Below are 21,184 nucleotides of genomic sequence, written 5' to 3' on the forward strand. Positions count from 1 at the left end.
TTTTACTGCCGCCATAAACCCATCTGTGCAATGCAAATTTGCAGCGCATCTGCATAAATAAAGCACCAATTAATACCTTTCTGCAAACCTCCGCACTCTTTGTTCGGCACGGCGCACTTAATTGTGTACAAGCAGGTAAAACAGCGAATTTGTTAGACGTTACATAGTTTATAGCGCGTTTGGTAGACGTGAATGACCAAAGAATAAGACCGATTTGTTCATATTTTATGGATTTTTTTTTTTTTTTGACACGTTGCACGGTTTGTGGAAAACGTTTTTTTTTTTGTTTGTTTTTTTTTATACGCCATCACATTTTGACGAGCCAACACAGCTAACTATTGACGTATCTTTAATTAAGAATGCGCTACAAACAATTTCAATCAGGGGTAAGACTCGTGTAAAAGTCGCAGCGGGCAGCGTTTTTGGGTTACAGGGGAAATAAAAGCAAATCTGCTGCTACCGGTTGATTGGGAACTACTGAAGAGTCAAGTTTCTTGAAGGCGGCTTTGTTGTGAGGGCGCCAATGGAAGCTCATTAATTTCCCCAGGCTTTTTAATGGGGGAGCGCCGAACATGTGGCGAGCGTTGTCTTGCCGGGACCCTTAAGCGTTGCGCACCTCTGCAGTTGGGAGTCCACGCGCTGCCTTTCACTTGTAAAACCCTTGTCCCTTTTTGCCAGCTAATCAAACGCTTAGCAGCACCAATTGATTTATGAGTGATTCTAATTAGGCGGCTTTTAAAATGCCATGTATGTCTGCCACCGCTCTGCGCCGTCCGCCGAGAATTGTCTTCTTTTAGCTGTAAACGCGACGGTGTGAATCATTATTTACCCGCAAGTTGCGATGATGTCTGAGTTAGCGGTTCTTCGCTCAAAGTGTCATTGCGTCCTTGGGTTTCCAAACGGAAGAGCTTAAGCTCATTTTCAATTTGTACAAAGCGCCGTGGTTGTGAAGAGAGACTTGTTCACCACGCCAGATTAAAGGATGAACACGCCTCCCAAATCAAGTTGAAGAAATAATGGGAATAGAAACAATCTGTTCCATGTTCAAACAGTGCGCCATCCTAAAACCTTTCAGGTCTGTCCCGCCAATGTTCGAAGTAACATTTGAACATTCTTAAATGTCACACAGTAATCCCTCGTCTTCGGTACGCTACATTTTCGAGGTCGGGCGCGCGGAACCCTCGAGCAAACAAACGAGCGTTTAAAAACAAGCGGGTTTTTTTTGGGTCCTCAATGAACCCAGCGTGCATGTTTTCAGAAAGCTGAGGAAGCTGGAGTTACCCAGAGAAAAGCCACATGCGCATGCTAACATCTTTAGCTGGAAATTTCTATGCGCTGTATTTAGACCTTCAAAACTTACATAGGGTGAGCACAGGGGTCGCGGGGACAAATATTCGTAATTGTCGATGTCCTTTTATCGGGTTTTCAAGATCATTTGGGTTGGAAATGCCCAGGATGCCCTTTTTCAAGCTATTCCCGATGGTGTTTTAGGCCCGGCCATTGACACAGCCGTATTTCTCATTAATATTTAATATGGTTGCCCTGATTGGACTGCTGTTATTCTTAATTTAAATCGGGAAAACAACTTTGCTGTGATTGGTCCTTGCCGATATCACAGCGCGTTGCGACGACGGAGACGGCGCGCTCGCCCCGGCTGGTTTTCTTTTCTTTTTTCTCCCTCGTTCTTCTCCGCTTCCAGCCCCGCGGCCAGCGACGGTGTGCGCTGTGAGCGGCCACGGCAAGCGAGACGCCGCCGCCGTCGTCCCCCGGCTCGCCTAAAACCCGGAAATGTTGTGTTGCCGGTCAGCCGAGTTGAGTGGGCAGGTACATGAAAAATTAGTAACTATCATGTCACACACTCATTTCGATGGCATGGAAACTTCATTCGATTTTAGTTCTCCTTTGAGGGAAATGGCATATTTATGTCGGAGGGCTTTGAGGGTTTCATTTGTCTGTAGAATTGTATGGCGGATCGGGTCAAATGTCCCCCGCCCCTGGGCAAAAGGCCGCAAGACATGTTGTCACATATCTTGCACACGCAGCCAGGATTTCTCATCTACGTAATGCTGCATTACTTCTTTCGTCGGCTCGCAAACGTATAACAACTTTCTAGCTAACGAGTTTAAAAGCTACGCCGCCTCGACACAGTCCGTCCGAGCTGCCATCTCGTAAATTAAATTATGTCCATAAGCATTACAGCTTTGATGCTCTATTTGGGCAGCGCGTGTGCATCCATTTGCTAAATTCTATCTAACAAAATTATAAAAAAAAAAAAAAAAAAAAAAAAAAAACACAGACACCTATGGAAAGTGGGCTCGGCCGCAGCACTTAAAGGCAACCGCTCCAAACGGTCTGCTGACTAATGCATTTCCAATCATTCCTCTGATCAATGTTAGCTGCCGTACAATAAGATTAATCAGCCATATGCAAAGTGAGGATCACCTTGAACAAGAAGTGTCTTCATTATGCGGAAGTGCAAAGAAGAGAAAAGAAACGCACACCTGCATTATTCCCGTTCTTCCCGTGGCGGGTCACGTCGGCCGTGTTCGAGCATCTGTGCACAAGCGGGCCGCCGCCGAATAGCTGCCTGATTATTCCGAATGGAAAAGAATATTCAAACGAGGCCGCTAATTCATTCGTCCGGACGATTCTCCGGAGCTCGGGCAGCTGTCGAGCAGACGGACAGATATCGCCGTACAATTAACAGGCGGCGTTCGAAATCTGGGGGCGAATAACAAGAGCCGAGATTCAGGAAACGTTCAGCCAATACACTTTTAACCCCACGGGCAAAACCTGTTTGATTTCAGGTATGGAAATAACATTTCATTGAAGTGCTTAACCGGTCGACAAAAACAACAAAAAAGATTGAGAGTGCTGTCGAATCCTAAATAGATAGAACATCCCTAAAGTCTGGACACGGGGAAAAGCGTGCACGATCCATCCATCCGTTTTCCGAACCGCTTCCGAACCTCACGCGGGTCGCAGACGTGTCGGAGCCGATCGCAGGCCACATAGAAACAAACAACCGTTCAGTCTCACGCTCACACCTACGGGCAATTTTAGAGTCTTCAATTAATGCACCACGCATGTTTCGGGCATGCGGGCGGAAAGCGGAGTGCCCGGAGAAAAGCCACGCAGGCACGGGGGGGGGGACATGGGCGGGCGGGGGCCGGGATTCGAACCCGCAACCGCAGAACAGACGTGCTAAAATATGTGTGATGATATTTCATTTCAGTAGATAAGATTTATAGAAATACTGTAGCTCAATGCATTACAATAAACGTTATTGAATTGATGGCCCTGTATAGTATTTCTATAGATAAGATGGATATATCTAATTTGTCATTTAATATTTCATTTCCCAGTATTTTCTTTACTGAATTCTAATATTAATGACATTGGTTTCTTTACTTTGTTCAATGTATCGTTTGTGTGTGTCAAAGTTTCGATCCAATCTCAAACAGCAGCTTTCAGCTAACGCTAACCCAGCGTTAGCAATTAGCAGTAACAAACATCACGATTCCTTTGTCAATTGTGTCTCCTAAGACGTCCTTCCACGTCAGCTAAGCGTCGCCGAAATTAATAAATACATATCTACGGTCACGTTTCATTTCAACTTTGAAAGAAATGCCTTAGACAGCTTTTCTGGGATGGTTAAATTAGCGGCCGTCGTCTTAGCTAACGATCGACACTGAGCGTCCAAATATCGTGTACATTTACACTTAACTGAACAACTAAGAACTAACGACACAGGGGGATTTATAGATGGATTTTTTTTTTTTTTTGTTCGTATTATTATTTTATCCCGCGAGGAAAACAAAGGTGAAGGTCGTACAGTTGTCTGACATCCGCTGTGCTGCGTCACGGAATGAGCAGTGAGCGGATTCAAAAGTCCTCGAACATAAATGTCGATTTGAACAACTGTGTCAAAGGTGGGAAAAGGACTGATACGCTCTAATATTTGTGGATAGAAACATGCGAGTAAAAGTAGCAGTATTGATTCAACTCCTTTGGTGGGGAAAAAAAAAAAAGCATGCGTTCGGATTGTGAAACGCACTCAAGTACAAAAGCCAAAAATATTTGTTGATGCCAGCTATATACAGTACCAGTAAAATAGTTTGCATAGCGCTCATCTCACACGAGACGGCTTTGCTGCAAGCTAAATTCGGAGCGCTAATCGGGACGGAACTGGCTGACGACGGGTCCTGCACGGGATACTCTAAACAATATACAAATGTTTTTTTTTTTGTTTTGTTTTTCAGATTAGACGGAGCATCTCTGAATTCCAGAAACACATTTGCCGCAAATGATTCTTGTAGCCAACAATCCCAAACAATTCCTTCCTGTAGCCTTCAATGGATCGAGATCTGGACTGCGCCGCAGTTTACCGCTCTCTTGTTGCATCTTCTTCGACGTGCTCTCGTCATTCGTGAAGGTTGGAAAACGTGACGAGCCAATTTTGACAAAGTAAAGAGTAGAAAGTACAAACACTTGTTTTCAAATGTAGCGAGCAGAGGTGTCAGGTAACGAAGTTCAAATACTTTGTTACTTCATAGAAATCTCCAATATCTGTACTTTACTGAAGTGTTTGTTTTTTTTAATCCAATTTAACCTATCCGGATAAATGGCGCCAGGAAAAAGTGATTTTGATTGTGGTTGGATGAGAAGTATAAATTCCGACAGCCTATTGGTTCGTACGCTATTTTGCACATGACACAATGCCCGCAAAAGCCAAGCAAATCAACACTCTCATTGGCTGACGCCCACGCCGCTCGCCGTCGCCGGGCCCCGCCTTTTCAAGCCACGCGCACTCAAAGTCACAGATACTACAGTAGAACACGACGACGGCAACTCTAAAGTGGCTAAAAAGTCCTAAAAAAAGACGTGGGCTGTTTTTGAAAGCCAAGGATGCTTGATGAAGACCAAACGCTGAGCTTCGAAAACTCATGTGACGTCTGCGAGGGGAACAAAATAAAACTTTCAGTAACTTTGTTACAATCCGATTACAAGAACCTGCGAGCGCAACCGATACAAGCGCACCGACAAGAATCAGAGCGCGGTTCGTCCGGCCGAAGAATTCGTCCGGGCCGACGGCTCCCGCGGCGAACAATGAGCGGCTTTGTCCGCGGAGGGCACACCTGTGAGGGCAATTACGCCATCGCGCAAGACTTCAAACGGGCAACATTCTTGCAGCAGATTAGAGCAAAAGGATGTTTTATTATTTAAGGGGGGGTTATGTATTGGACTCCCCTTTGTGGTGAAATCCAAGACAGTTTGAGATGGACTTTTAAGAAAGGCCAGCAGAGAGGATCAGATTAGAAGGCCAACAGCGAGCGGCGCTATCGTCTCTCGTCTTCTTGTCCGAGCCTGTAGAGATCTTAAATTAAACGGCTGTAATAAATGTTGCGGAATGGCCGCCCATCAAAGGGAGAAATGCCGCAGAGAAACAGCAACACGGCGGAAGATGGCAAGGAACCTTCAAAATGGACTTGTTTTCATTTCGAGCGCAATTATAATGCTGCGCCCCAGAAACAATTATATTGATGAATGCTGCCCAAGTTACTGTAATTAAATTATTCCATTTCATTAAGGAATTATGGGGAATTTCTCCCCGGAGAGTCTACGCTAGCCTCATCTGCTGTTTCCCAAACAGGAGCGGGCGAAGGAAACGATGGCTAACGAAAGAGCGTCACGTCCGATAAGTGTGCCGCTCGCTGCTTGTGACGCAGCCAAAAGACAGATTAAATAAAAGTAGGGACAGCATATTGATTGTATTTTTCGAGGGTAGAAACCGTTCAAAAATAACTTCATTGTAACATCATGAAGGCGAGAGGGTCACTTGAGGATTTTGTTGAAACGACTGTCTTTGAATTCCCAGCAAATCGATACGTGCCTCCTATCAAGGCGAAATATTTGAATACCAAAACATTTTAAGGCAACGGCATTCGAACAGGAAACAATTTACGTAGCTGAGCGTATACAAAATAACGACAAAATCAGAGGAAATTGGAACATATTGACTTTGTTATTTGGATCATGGAGTTGAGTGAGAAGCTATTTCAATACGCAGCAAAATGTAAAGATGAACTGCAGCGAACCACTGCCCTCTGGTGGTCATGTCGGGAAAAGGCTCATTCACACAAAGCTGGATGGAATACGCCATACTTCACTTCACTTCACTTGTGAAACATCGTCCGACTTCATTTCAGAATTCCAACATTATTAACATCATAAAGCATTCAGCATATGGCATCAACTAATGAATGTCAAACAAGTCAATGCCAGTATATTGGGAAGGTTAAAATACACCCAAAATCAAACATAATGCAGGTTGAAAGACATCCGAACAAATCAAGTAAAAATTAACAAAACAGCGATCGCCAGGAAAATATCCATAATGAACAAATTGTATGCAAGCTATAAGCTATAAAGACGAACAACGGTAAAGATCAACAAATGCATCCTGAACATAAATACAGACAACCATGAGTCCAAACAAGCAAAACATGTCAGGAAGGAACACATAAATAAAACACATAAACACTGCAAAAATCGAAAAAGAAACAAAGGGAAAAATAAAGTGCGCAAACAACGTGGCTCCTGAAATGTTCTTATTCAAAGGTTCCCGCAATGACACAAATGACGCTACTCATTCCCAAATCCGATTCAAATCGCAGACGATAGTCATATACAGTACAGGACACATTTGGACATGGATTCATCAAGTCACTTTAAGTTTTGGGGTTTTCTTGTACGGCATCGTCGCCGTACTTGCGACATCGCCTGACGTCGGCGCAGGCACTTGAGCTCAATTTGGGAACGTTTACCTGTGTGCATGTGTGCCTCGCGGTTGACCGGCGACCGGTCCGCCGTCCGCTTTGACGTTATTTAACATCGGGAATTTGGTTTGGGAAGCGGAAATGGATTGTGTTCCACTTTGGAGGTTCCGCCGTATGAGATCATTCCACGTGGACGACATATGTTCGGTCAGGTCAGCTGTGCAGCGCTTACGCGATACTTCACTCGTGTGGGAACCAAACAAAAAGCCTGACAAGTCAACTCTATTGTGTTAAGCTGATCTTTAAAGCTGCTGTCACTGTGATCTTAAGAGCGCTGCAAGGTTGGATTACGACTCGGCTTTTTATTGCTGAGACATGACTTGAAGAAGAAGAAGAAGAAGAGGGAGAAGAGGGAGAAGGAGGAGGAAAAGCACCAAGCACATGTCAAAGTTCCTGCAAGAAGCTGACAAAAGACTCCACAGAAGCAAATGTAATGTTTGCAGTTTGATTCTTGGAATGAACACAACAGAGGAGAAGCTTCAAATTCCAGCACAATCCTGTTTGGGATGCGGAAATTTTGTCAAAGGTCTTCTTATAAAACCTTTATTAATTATACTATATATATATATATATATATATATATATATAGCTATATTATAGCATGTTTAACTTTCACACAAGTATTAATAATAAAAAAAAAATTAAAAATAAAAAAAAAAGCAGCCAGAGCCTTTCCTATCTCAGAATAAATTCCAGTTCCGGTTCTATGGTTATCGTCATCTTTGCCATCACTGGTCACTTTCTGTGCTGTCACAAAAGAAATAACAAGTGCACTTGTGGAGTAGTTAATGCTTCAGATGAGGAGTGTCTCCAAAATAAAAACCATGAAGAAAAATATGCTTTTCAGTAAAGGTTTGAATAATTCTGTTGAAAAACGTTTGCGCTATTTTGTGTGCGCTGGATACTTTTGGTGCAAACAAAGACTGCGGCTCACCAAAAGAACGGCGTGCAAACCTGCAGGTGGTGGCGGCCTCAAGATTTGGGCGGCGTCTTAGTGCAGCTGCAACCGGGACCTTGGTCAAGGTGGAAGGAATTAGGAACTGTTCCAAACAGCAGTCAGTGACCCTTTAGGCTTCTGCTAGAATGCAAAAAAATGTCAGGAAAAGCCTGCTTGAACACCTGAACTTTATGTAGGTCTATAAATTTTAAACGGCGGCAGGTGTGCTGACTGCCGTTTAACATGCGTTTAAATATGATTGGTTCATTCTGAACACAGCCACATGCCCACTTATAAGAGGGTGTGTGCACTTGTGCAACCCTATTTTTGCAGTTATTTGTTATGTACGTAATGTAATGTTTGTGTCTGATTTTTTTCATTTATTGTTTTAATGTTTCTCTTCTTTTTCCCTCTATAAAGTGGCTGCTGGACCAGCATTTAAAAAATCAGAATGCTGTAATAATAAACAAAACATGTTTTTATTTAAAATAATAATAATAAAATAAATGTTTCATTAGATTTTTGATACTAATTTTAGATACTAAATTCAGACAGCTATAATGTAAGAGGGTAATTATATTAAATTGCAGTAATTGAATGTTTGGTTGATATTATTAATAACAAATCGCCACATTTTTTTGGGGAGCAAATCACGTCCAAACATATGTTGTTGTTTTTTTTGTTTGTTTTTTTAAGTCGAGCTCCAAACAACATGAAAGTATCATTTCCTTGATTTGTCTTCAAAAAGCATTTTCAAAGTGCTCCCCCCCCCCCCCCCCCCCTCTACTTAGCACCTGGCGGCGTGAACATCTGCCAAACGCTTTTAGTGTCTTCAAGCTCCTTTTCAAAGTGCTTTTTACATATTTATTTTTTCAAAATTCATTAATAAACACCAAACAAAGCTGTTCCTGTGGGAGAAGGTTCTTTTATCACCTACTTTTCTCGACTAAAGCCAATCCTGCCTGCTTGATTTTTCAGACTTGTATTGCATGACTGTAGAGGCATCAACTTTTTATATATATATATATATATATATATATATAGACCAAAGTCCAAAAGATACACCTATAGTGACATATGTTTCTCATAAATGTGGGTCAATGGGGCAACTTTCTTTCTAGAATATATAAATTTGGTATTGCATGAAAACTGGGACATTATACGCAGAAAAAGACAAAAAAATTGATTATTCTAAATTGTATAATCTCGGGAAAAATATGCCCCTATCGCATTTTGGTGAAATCTGAAATGACTCTACTTTAAGGGGCATATTTTATTCAGAACATTTGGGTGAAGTTCAGAAATTCGCACATTTGGGGATATATTTGGGTCAATTTCACAATTGTAAACTTTAGCGGCATATTTTTTTGTTTGACTTCATGTAAATATTTTTTGATAAAATGTTGGCCAAATGTCGAACTGTAGGACTTGGGTACAGAAGATATGTTTTCTCCAGTGGTCGACGCAAGGGGGACACGTTCCCAGATCATTTTGGTCCAATTTAGATTTTTTCAAAATCATATTTGTACTTCTTTAGCATTTGGGTAAACTTGGAAATATACTGCACTGTATGACTTTAGGGGCACAATTCTCTAGAATTGTATAACATTACGGTCTTTACTTTCCAGAAGATTTTTGTCACAAATCGCCCAAAAAAATAGTTTGACGAGGGAATTGTACAATTTAGGGGCATTCCCCCCCCCCCCCCACTTCTTGGGGCGTTCAAATTTAGAGGTTCCACTATAGTTCCCCTGAATATCAATATTTGCGGAGCAGGGAATAACAACATATTAACCGAGCATTACATATAAAATGCAATTTTATTAACCTTCATGCCTCCATTCATATTAATATACATTTATATGTTTCAACTTATTTAAATTTCACAGCTCCAGCCATTTGAAAAAAGAAATACAGAAGAAGTAGAAGAAGACAAAGCACAGACTGGATAGGCTACTTAAAACAACTGGGGGGGAAAAAACGAACAAAACAAAAACCAGAGAGTAACACAAAAATGGGCACCATGTTTTTAAAGAATCCCCCGCAAAATATTGTACATTTGTGTTGTTAGTCTGTGAGCAAAATCTCCCTTTTGAAGCGGTTTGCTGAGCGAAATCACACTTTTCCTTACGTGAAGATCGCAAAGAAGAAGACCGAAAGATATTTACACTACACTCACTTTACATAAATACAGGAACAACCATTTACTGTACGAAATATCTGCAAATTGAAACACAGCCGCCGGCGTCACGATTCTTCCCAACCACGAAATCAAAATGTACACCGAAAGTAAAGTAGATTTACAACTGATAGACTCTCCAATTATAATGAAAAAAAGCCATCAATCTACATTGAGTGGGATTTCCCGTTACGTTTTTCCAGAAACCGTGAAATAAATTCTATGGAGTCGAATCGTTTTTGGTTTTTTTTGTAAGAAAACATGCAATGAACAGTGTGTGATTTTGGCAAGCGGACGTGACAAACGGTGTCAAAATACATCAAAACATCAGCGGTCCGACTTGCATATCGTTGTCTGTGCTGCTTCTTTCTTTCTTTTTTTCCCCTCTCAATTGTCGCCTTGTCATGTGAAAAGGATTCTGTCAAATGAAAATGCTGCACGGAGCAGTCATGTGACATGAGGCACTATTCATGAACATTATTATTAGTTTTATTGTTATTATTGCATAACTTTGACCCTGGTTACCGTTGCAAAATCATGCTTGAAAAAAGACGCTGAAGAGAAAATCCAACAATACACGCTGTCTGGTTAGGATGCTATTTTTTCAAAATACTGCTATAATAAAAAAAAAATCTATATATTGATTGGGAATCGTGTTGATATGTGCATCTGTGAATACAATCAATTAGTTGATAATTGAACACTTTTCACTTCTCCAAAAAGAGTCCATTGAAAAGAATACAACTGAGATTGAACATTTTTATGTCAACCGCACAATTTCATGTTTCTATTTCAACGGAAACCTTTATCCAATATTAACTTACTTATTTGTGTTGAATATTTTTTCTCAATTCGCACCATACAAATTGGATTAGTCCACCCCCCCCAAAAGTTAAAAAGAAGAAATTGGAAAGACCCCGAGACAAAACAAGTGTAAAAAGATGCAACGTGCAAGTTGAGGGCCGAGACGCGAGGGCGGGGGCAGTGACGTGAGGCTACGTTTAGATCTTGCTCGCAGCTGGAAAACTGCACACATACCTTGATGGTATATATATATATATATATATATTTTTAAAAAACACATTTGAACAATTTAACATTTTTGTGTTCAACTGACAAAATAAATAGCATGTAACAGGCTGAATCTTCATTTGATGAAATGATTTTTTGGGGAGGGGGTGTGTGTAATATTTCACACGCACGCCCCAAAAAAATCATTTCATCAAATGAAGAGTTTTGCATTTAAATGAGAAAATGAAATTGTGTGTTTGACAACAGGTTGACAAACGTATTAAACATGCTAAAGCAACTTAGTTGTTTTGTGTTAAACGAATAGAATAATTGGCAAGTTTAAAAAAAGTTCACTTTTGACTTTTGGGGGGGAGAGAAGGGGGTTAATTTAAAAACGTCGAAAATTGCACAAATATCAAACAAAACAAAATTTAATTGGATCAACATCGTATTTGCAATATTGAAATTCTTGACAGACCAACAAATAATTAAGCTGTTGGATAAACAAAGAAATAATTGTGGAACACGTTGAAATATAAAACAATCAAATGTGAATCATATTTTTGTTGAACTCACAAGAAAATGCAATTATGTGGACCGGTTTGACAAAAATACTTTGAAAAAATATTTTGGTTGTCATTTTGCGTTGAAATAACAAGAAGCAATTGTATGGAACATCAAAATCTGAAGTCGACGTCTTGTTGTTTTGAGTGAGTCAGCAACGCAATGCAGCCCCGCAAATGAATTTGAAATAAGACAAATGGATAAATCCTGCACCTCGAATCAAAGAGCCCTCTTTATCAAACGTGTATATATATACATATATATATATTGTAAATATATACACGTCATCACATATATTACAACATTTTTTGTACAAAAAAAAGTAATAAGCATGTTGAAGTGACCCTCATTCATAAAGTGTTATATATATATATATTATATGGATAATAAAATATGATAATGATGATTATTTTGTTTATAAATTGACATCTTCAATAAAAATCATTTGACAAAAACAATTACACTAATAATAAACAAACAAGGTGCTGATACTCTTATCACTAACATAACACAATGATGATATGTGCACAAATTATATACAGTACATAAATAAAGAGAACATATACATTTTACACACGGGGGGTTAATATGTATACGAGGGCGGGTGTTTATGGGTGTGGAGCTTTTTTCAAGGTGCTGTTTTTCATACATCAAATAAAAGGTCACGGGTTCCTTTTACTGGCTTGGCTCCAATAAATGCATTCGGCCATCAAAGAAGAGCACTACTTTCATATTCAGCAGCGACAGAGCTGAAATCTTGGAGGGAAAAAAATATATACATTTATTCATGTTATGGTGATTTTTCTGGATGTTATCAATGGACAAAAGAATTGGGGGGGGCGATCAGATCGATAAATACAGCGGAGGCGCGAAATTGGCACGCTTATTTCATAGTTTGAAGAAAATGCCCACGAAGTTTAAAAAAAACAAAAAAAAAAACCTTTTGACCTGACATTCTGCAAGATTTCAGCAAATCTCGTGAGACTTCACTCGAGCTCAGTTCGGCAAGCTCGCCTCAAATGACTCAATGTGTACGTTTGGCTTTTTCTTTGGTTTCAAATATGTTCTCGCACCCCCAACAATACATTTGATCCAAAATTCTACTGCTGCCACCCCACAAAGGTCCTTTTAATATACGTTTTACATTTTTTCATTCATCATTTTTGCATTGTAACTTAATCTTTCATGCATTCAATTGCTGTTTTACAGCTAACTTGATATAGTTGATGCTTTCACTTGACATGGTTTACATTTTTACCAAATCTTTTCTTCTATATCAACTTGTTTTGTACATTTTGTGACGCAAGTAAGTGTGCGCCCTGCAACCGGAGGGTCGCCGCTTTGCCTGAATTCTAATATTTGTTCCACCAGATTTTTTTTTTTTTCCCAACAGCCAGAGCGCTGGCCGTCGATGACATCAGCATTTTCCCGCCCTCTGATTGGTTGGTCAGAGCAAAACGTTAACGAGCAAAACACATTTATAGCCATTTGCGCACAATAATACACAAACAATCAGCATCTCTGGAGGGTACGATGTAAGAGTTGGATTAAGTCGACGAAGTCCCTACGGAAGGCTACTACAGCTAAAGGAGGTTTTATGAGGGTGACAGTTTGACCCTGAGACAGACTAATTCTATTCCATTATTTCCTATGGGGAGAAATTCAAGCTTCCACTGTATTCAAGTAATCAGGGTTTTTGTGCTATACAACTCCCAATGCTTTTGTCCATATCATGTATGCAAATGAGTGATGTTGTGACAAAATGGCAACTAGATGTAGTTTTCATTACAATCCAGACTGGAACTATTTTGAAGTTGATGACATTCGAGGCAGCAAAATTTTGAGCAAAAAATTTTTTTTTTTACATCAATCAAGCTCCGTTCACAATATATTGCTCTTGTGTGTGTGTGTGTGTGTGTGGTTGCCGCCATCTTTGTAACACTTCGGCCGTTTTAAAGTCAAGTGCTGCTGTGCAAAAAAATAAAATAAAATATTTTTTAAAAATGTATTCTAAAACCAGGTGAGAGAAGAAGTGAGGAAAGCAAAGAGTCCTATATGTGATTGTTGCAAAGTTCTCTGTACACGACATAGTTGTTGAAGCGTTTAAAGCCAGCGATGAAACCTCAAGGGGAAAAAAAAAAAGATCCCTAGAAAACATTTCACCCACAAAGGCTCATAATATATAATAATAATAAACATATGTCCAATGGGATTTTTTTCAGCAATTTTGTATGGCCCTTGGCGGACTAAAATGGCTCCTGATAGGAAAAAGGTGATTTCAAGACGTGTCGCTCTCCCTATGTGTGTGTGTGTGTGGTGTGTGTGTGTGTGTGTGTGTGTGTGTGTGTAGTTGTAACCATTAAGATTGCACTTGATCTGATTGCTTCATCACAGCACAAAAATCCAACAAAGTGGCTCCAGATTTTTGTTGTTGTTAAATGATGATATTCGAGAAGAGTGAGCACACCCCAAGAAAATGGCTTTGGAGTCACTGAGCTTGTGGTGGCGCCTTCAAAGTCCAGAGGAAGTCATCCATGGTCAAGTGGCGCCCTCTGCTGCCAATCCGGATTTGCTTCAAAAGAGCCACAGCATCATTAAAAAGAAGGGGGAAAAAAAGAAAAAACTGGAAAAAAAGAAAGAAAATCCATAGTCCGGGGTCTTTCACATTATAAAGCCAAAAAAAAAAAAGATTCTGAAAAATTGCAATTCCTCCCCACGTCTGATTAAAGAGTCCGTGTTCCAAACTTCCAAACAGTGCTGAAAAAGACAAGAAACGATCCTGACCGCCTGGTCCCCAATTGACCCTGTTTTCTTTCTTTGACCCCCGCCATCTTCCTCGCGTGTGGCCAGACCAGCTGAAGAACATTTCCCAGGGAGATCCGGCTCCCCCTTGCTTCCTCGCTTCCTTCCTTCCCTGCTGATTTCTATTTCCTGGCTTGTCTCACACCAGCATGTGTCGGCGCCGGTGCAGGGCTAAGTGGTCCGAGCGGGAGAAGCTGCGGTCGCAGTCCGCGCACTTGAAGGGCTTGACGCCCGTGTGCTTCCGGTAGTGGCGGGTCAGCTCGTCGGAGCGGGCGAACTTCCACGTGCAGCCGTCCCAGGTGCATTTGTAAGGCTTTTCTCCTAATAGAAACACACACACACACACACGTTCTAAAAGCCAAGCCTAACATTTTATCGTCTCACCTTACAAGAGCTGCATCCAAACACGGTCGTCGTTTGCAGATGTGCCCAACTTCACCCTTCTAACTTTTTGACCCTCCCACGTAGCCTAAATAAGGGGAACGAAACTATTTTCCTAAACTTATTTTCAAAGATAGTCTTTTTCTTTTCCTTTTGGGCTTGTCCCATTCGGGGTTGCCACAGCGCGTCATCCTTTTCCGTCATCCTGGCAGCTCCATCCTCATCATCCTTCTACCAATATACTCAGTCTCTCTCCTCTGGACGTGTCCAAACCATCCAAGTCCGCTCTCTCTAACTTTGTCTCCAAAACATGGAACCTCGGCTGTCCCTCGGATGAGCTCACTTCTAATTTTATCCAACCTGCTGACTCCTCGAGAGACCCTCAACATCTTCATTAGCTCTGCTTCCTGTCGTCTCTTCAGTGCCACTGTCTCTAATCCGTCCATCATGGCTGGCCTCACCGCTGTCTTGTAAACTTTGCCCTTCATCCGAGCAGAGACTCTTCTGTCACATAACACACCTGACACCCTCCTCCACCCGTTCCAACCTGCTTGGACCCGTTTCTTCACTTCCTGACCACACTCACCATGGCTCTGGGCGGTTGACCCCAAGTATCTAAAGTCCTCCAACCTTGCTATCTCTTCTCCCTGTAGCCTCACTCTTCCTCCACCACCCCCCTCATTCATGCACATATATTCTGTCTTACTTCGGCTAATCGTCATTCCTCTTCTTTCCAGTGCATGCCTCCACCTGCTCCCTGCTTTCACTACAGATCACGATGTCATATGCAAGCATCATGGTCCGCGGGGATTCCAGTCTAACCTCATCTGTCACCATTGCAAACAGGAAGGGGCTGAGGGCTGATCCCTGATGCACTTCCACCTCCACCATAAACTCCTCTGTCACACCTACAGCACACCTCACCGCTGTTCTGCTGCCCTCGTACATGTCCTGTATTATTCTAACATAGTTCTCTGCCACTCCAGACTTGCGCATGCAGTACCACAGTTCCTCTCTGGCTACTCTGTCATAGACTTTCTCTAGAGCTACAAAAGACACAATGCAGCTCCTTCTGACCTTCTCTGTACTTTTCCATCAACATCCTCAAGGCAAGTAATACATCTGTGATACTCTTTCGAGGCATGAAACCATATTGTTGCTCACAAATACATCTGTCCTGAGTCTACCCTCCACTACTCTTTCCCAGAACTCCATTGTGTGGCTCATCAACTTTATTACTTTGTAGTTCCCACAACTCTGCACAACACCCTTGTTCTTAAAAATGGGCACCAGCACACTTTTCCTCCATTCCTCAGACATCATCTAACCCGCTAGAATTCTGTTGAACAAGCTGGGCAAAAACTCCATAGCCACCTGTCCTAGATGCTGCCATACCTCCACAGGTATGTCATCACGACCAACAGCTTTTCCATTTTTCATCCCCTATTTACTTATAAATTGAATGATCTGAGTCAAAACATAATACAGTACATAGGTTGCATAAGTTGCAAAGCGGACATGCACTCTTGCGTCCTTGACATTTCTTTTAATCAAATATTTTTAAGGGTAATGTTGTAATATGAGTTTGAAATTATGCAAAGTGTTTTGGGATCAAAGTATGGGGTACATTTTCGGTTTAATCAATTAATATAGGCAATTGTAAAACATTTTAGCAGGGCATTCATTAAACTTTTTGCTATTGGATCTTAAGGCTTGGTCAAATGGCGAGGGTTCACTGTATATAAAAACATTAAGAGCTTGGCCATACTGGTAAGTCAGTCATTACAAAAGAAAACAGATTTTGGCAGTTACCAATGCTGTTAATTTGAGGCAGCTTTTTCTACTGTATGTGGCATAACGAGCCCTAACCCATCGTAGTACAAGGAAACCCCAACCTAGCCCAACCTAACCATCCATCCATCCATCCATTTTCTGAGCCGCTTATCCTCACGCGGGTCGCGGGAGTGCTGGAGCCTATGCCAGCTATCATCGGGCAGGAGGCGGGGTACGCCCTGAACTGGTTGCCAGCCAATCGTGGGGCACATACAAACAAACAACCATTCGCACTCACATTCACACCGTCGGGGAAATTAGAGTTGTCAATTAACCTACCATGCATGTTTTTGGGATGTGGGAGGAAACCGGAGTGCCCGGAGAAAACCCACGCAGGCACGGGGGGAACATGCAAACTGCGCACAGGCGGGGTCGGGGATTGAACCCCGGTCCTCAGAACTGTAAGGCAGATGTGATAACCAGTCGCTCACCGTGCCGCCAACTTAACCATAACAAACTTTATAATTTAAATTTTGTGCAAATGCGATACTTATCTGGAACTGTCATGTCATTATATCAGTGTGTCCTGCCCTTCCCACTGCTGCAGGGGGTGTGTCCTGATTCCTCATAACCACCCACTTTGACTGTTTTATTAGTCCGGGTTACCGGTGACTCATATTGGCAATGGACCAATGGGCTTCCCTTTATCTTTAATACGGAAAAATCGACTAAAGGATTTTCCTAATGAAATTAAAGTTTGGATTAGAACTAAAGACCTCACTCTACCCATATCACCAAAAGATAAAAAACTAATTTTAACACCTTCAGAAAAAAAAAGCGACTGAGGTGGGAAGTTGCACAACTTTTAATGAAGTTGGAAAAGAAAGTCAAAGTTAGCTATTTAGGAAGCAAAGCACTTTCTGAATGTCATAAATGATCAATATTCCAACTTCGTACATTAAAACAAACCGGGTTGCCCGGAGAAAAGCCACGCAGGCACGGGGAGAACATGTAAACTCCACACAGGCGAGGCCGTATTTGAAGCTGCAACCTCAAAACTGCGAGGCAGATGTGCTAACCAGTCAGAGTCCCCGGTAACCCGGACCAATTATACAGCTGAAGTAAGTCCCAGCGCTCACTTGCGTTGTACTTTAATGACGCCGTGTTGCGGTTTTGATGTGTTGTGGCGTTTGCAGTTGTTGTGTGACCTGTCTCGGCCAGTGTGTATCACACCGTTACAAAGTAGCAAAGTGAGATGTTGCAAAATGTCTCTATAAATCCAGGCAGGCAGTGAAGTTGACTGCTAATGTTAGCTGCTAATGCTAGCCAGCTGCACGTGCTAAGCACAAGCTAGACAGCTAGCTAACAGCCAAAAGTAATACTGTAAATTAAGTAGCACAGTGCGACATTACGAAAGGTTTCGGAAAGTCCAGACAGTGAGGTCAACTGCTAACATTAGCTGCTAGCAGCTAGCCATGAATTTGTCATAAAAAGTCAAGCCTGGTACACACAAGGATTTTTCAGGTCTTAAAAGATGGCATTTAACAGTTTTGGTTGTATTGTGTGTGGTGTGCGCCGATAATGTCGACACAGAACACCACACACAAAGATTATGTTCCACCGCTGATCTTGAAATCTCATGTGATCACCCGTGAGCTCACAAAACCGAAGAAGAAGAAAAAGAAAAAGATGTTTCCAGAATGTTCCTGCGGGCTGTCTGAGCCGGCCGGAGCCTTGTAAAATGTTGTTGTCCTCAAAAAACGACTTTGGGAAATACTTTTTGCCATCTGGGGAACCCACTTTTTCTTACAAAAAAAAAAACCCAACAACATTGGGTAAGACATGCTTGTTTTTATTTACGCTCTTTTCCTTTTGTTAAGTCAGGGTGCTTCTTGATTGGCTATATGCTGTTCCACGGCATCAAGTCGACTTCCCCACACGCGAAGAAGACTTCATTATTTAACATTGTCAACTCCGACCTGTTTCAGAGCCTAAAATTGGGACGAGTCTACTCTTCGCACACATCAGACCTAAGGATAATCTTATAAGACTTAAGATTGTCTGGCGTTTGACGTGCTTGATCGAGAAGAGGCAAAGTAGTAAAGTGCAATGTTGTTATTTTGAAAAGTCCTGGCAGGGAAGACGAATGCTTATGGTAGCTGCTATCAGTAGCTAAGTAAAGCAATAAATGAAATAGCAAAAACAATGTTCCAAAGTATCTAGAAATGCTTAGGCAGTGAAGTCGACTGCTAGCATTGGTTGTTTAGCACTCGCCCCTTGCTAGCTCGCTGGCCACAAAAAGTAATACGACAAATGAAGTAGCAAAGTTTTACGTTGCAAAAACATTTAAAAAATTGCCAAATGTTTAATTTTCGCACTCCCATAAATGCTGTCTCGCACAGCAGTGCATACAGGCACTGAAGTCCACCACTAAATGTTAGCTACCTGCTGAATGGCTAGCTGCTAAGTATCACCTGTTATCTTTTTTCTTTTCTCTATTTTTTTTTCCATTTGTGGTTAACTTTTTACAGGTTAATCTTTTTTTTTTTTTACACTTGTAGAATATTTAAGAATGTTAACATTTTGCTTTAAACATTTCCTCTACAGTTAATGCCAGCTGTTCCATTTCGCTAAATAAGGTAAAAGAAGCTATTGACATTTATATATAAAAAAAAAAAAAAAAAAAAAAAGAAAAAAGTTTTTTTTTTTTTTTGACACAACTCTCGTTTGGGATCTCATTAGATGTGTAGGTGTCGATCATTGTTTACGGCGTATGAGAGCCACTGACCTGTATGTGTCCTCCGATGTGCTTTTAGGTGGGAGCTTTTGGTGTAAACCTTATTGCAACCCTCAAAGTCGCACCGGTGGATTCTTCGCTTTTTGGAATCTGGCGACTCCGATCTCCGGGGACGTCGTATGCTGTCAATACTGAAAGGCGACATCGAACTGCAACACAAACGAGGAAGAGTTAAGGACGGCGACATTTTGCACTGGCCCATCATTCTTTGAATGTCACTTGTTTAAAATGCTTTGAGCATAAAAGAAAAATTAAGGGGACTTTTAGATGGTTCAGATACAGTTGAGACAGACAGTGTGGGTGGGGTTCACACTCAAAACATCTGTAGTTCAATTTTCGATAACTCCAGCAGGTGGCAGTGTAAGCCTGCACTGTAATAAGAGAAGCAGAGGGCCGCTCTTCTCATTGCTCCTATATTGACTGTCATCTATCAACATGTTTTATTTGTCCATCTCGTCCAAAGAGGTTCCGTTGTCGGAGCCTCAAATCATAAAAACTGGTGAATGGAATTGTCTTTACTTGAAAGCAATCGTTATTGTTTTGGTCTTAATTCACACGCTTAATTTCTTTCCTTTTTCGAGTGCCCCTCCCTTATTATGCAATGGTCTATTCTACCTTCATACTGCGCATGTGCAAACTTGATTCAGGAAGACGATAGCAGCAAAACAAACTTGTTGGCGTGACGTGTGGAAAATGAAGCGGAGGTTTCGAGGGAGAGAAGAAGAGACGGAGCGAGGAAAACAAACAAATTCATCTAAACTACAAAAGGTTTCAACCTTTTTCACAGTGACAACAAATGTGCATAGCAGACAACAGAAAGAACCAGTTGCTGTAGCTCTGCTGTCAGTGTCAGCTGAGGAGGGTGCAGTTCACATGAAGTTGAGTGACACTTTTCATCACCGACATGTGAATATCCAAGTGGACAAAATGGTAAACTATATTAAATGTTAATTAATGCTCATCAATTCCAGTTTTAAGGACTTTACCTCGCTCAGGAAATAGAAGTACTGTCTCACAATCACACCTTTAAGTTGATGATAAACACTGCTATTTCAACTTTGCAGTACACGGATGTGGAGGGCCCCATGACTGCGTTTGCCTTGGACCACCAAGTGACTAAATATGCCCCTCTATATACGCAGTGCATTTCAATGTGCATTTGAGACGGCCAAATGAGGAAGCACGAGAGACGAAGATCAAGGGGCGGGTTCGAGTGCCAGACAGTTCACCCAAGGGACTGTCGCCACCGCAGCAACGCCACTTCCTGTTTCCCCCTGCATCTTACCACCATTTTTTTTTTTTTTTTTTTTTTTGCAATTCTTAAAAAAAAAAGAAAGAAACAAATCGTGCACACAGATATACACACACATTAGGGGAGCACAGCGGCTGTTCTGCGTCTCACTCGCTTAAAAACTTAATCTTAGCATGAGTGAAAACATATGCGTTTGATTGGCTGTAATCATTGTGACCCCGTGCACTGGCGATTCAATTTGTTTTTTTTAATCACGGCAAAACCAGTGGCTAACTGATCGGCCACTTGTGCAAATAAAAAATTGTTGCGGAAGCCCGCACAATGGACGAATGTTCAGTCGCGTTCGGCTGCATCGCTAGGTATGCGGCAACAATAAGAGGAGGGAAACAAATGGAAAATTGTAGCAAATGTATTATATTGCAGTAATTCCCCATAAATATACCACAAACTGTGATCCCAAAACAGTGTAATATCGTTTCAAACTACTCTTACAACATCAGCCTTAAAATGACATACAGATGATTTGACTTCCAAAAGAACTACACCCTAATTACGTGTATATACACAAGTAGGTGAGTTTTCCAGCAAAATAACGGAGTGTACGTTAAAAAGAAGGGAAAAAAACATAAATGGATGAATTTGGGAAAAG

At 41.4% G+C, this 21,184-nt stretch overlaps 1 protein-coding gene across 3 annotated transcripts in view; it reads right to left on the reverse strand.

The window, feature by feature from the left end:
• Positions 1-9,616: 9,616 nt before the first annotated feature.
• klf12b (Kruppel like factor 12b) overlaps positions 9,617-21,184 on the reverse strand; it is a 50,764-nt gene continuing 39,196 nt past the window's right edge. For all 3 annotated transcript variants that reach the window (XM_061692335.1, XM_061692333.1, XM_061692332.1), the window contains 2 exons: positions 19,275-19,432; positions 9,617-14,653 (listed from right to left, as the gene is read on the reverse strand). In XM_061692335.1, the coding sequence (XP_061548319.1) occupies positions 14,472-14,653; positions 19,275-19,432 (340 nt within the window). In that variant the 3' untranslated portion in view covers positions 9,617-14,471. The remainder of the gene's footprint in view (positions 14,654-19,274; positions 19,433-21,184) is intronic.

This window comes from Phycodurus eques, chromosome 12 (assembly GCF_024500275.1).
Source record: "Phycodurus eques isolate BA_2022a chromosome 12, UOR_Pequ_1.1, whole genome shotgun sequence".
Taxonomy (NCBI): domain Eukaryota; kingdom Metazoa; phylum Chordata; class Actinopteri; order Syngnathiformes; family Syngnathidae; genus Phycodurus; species Phycodurus eques.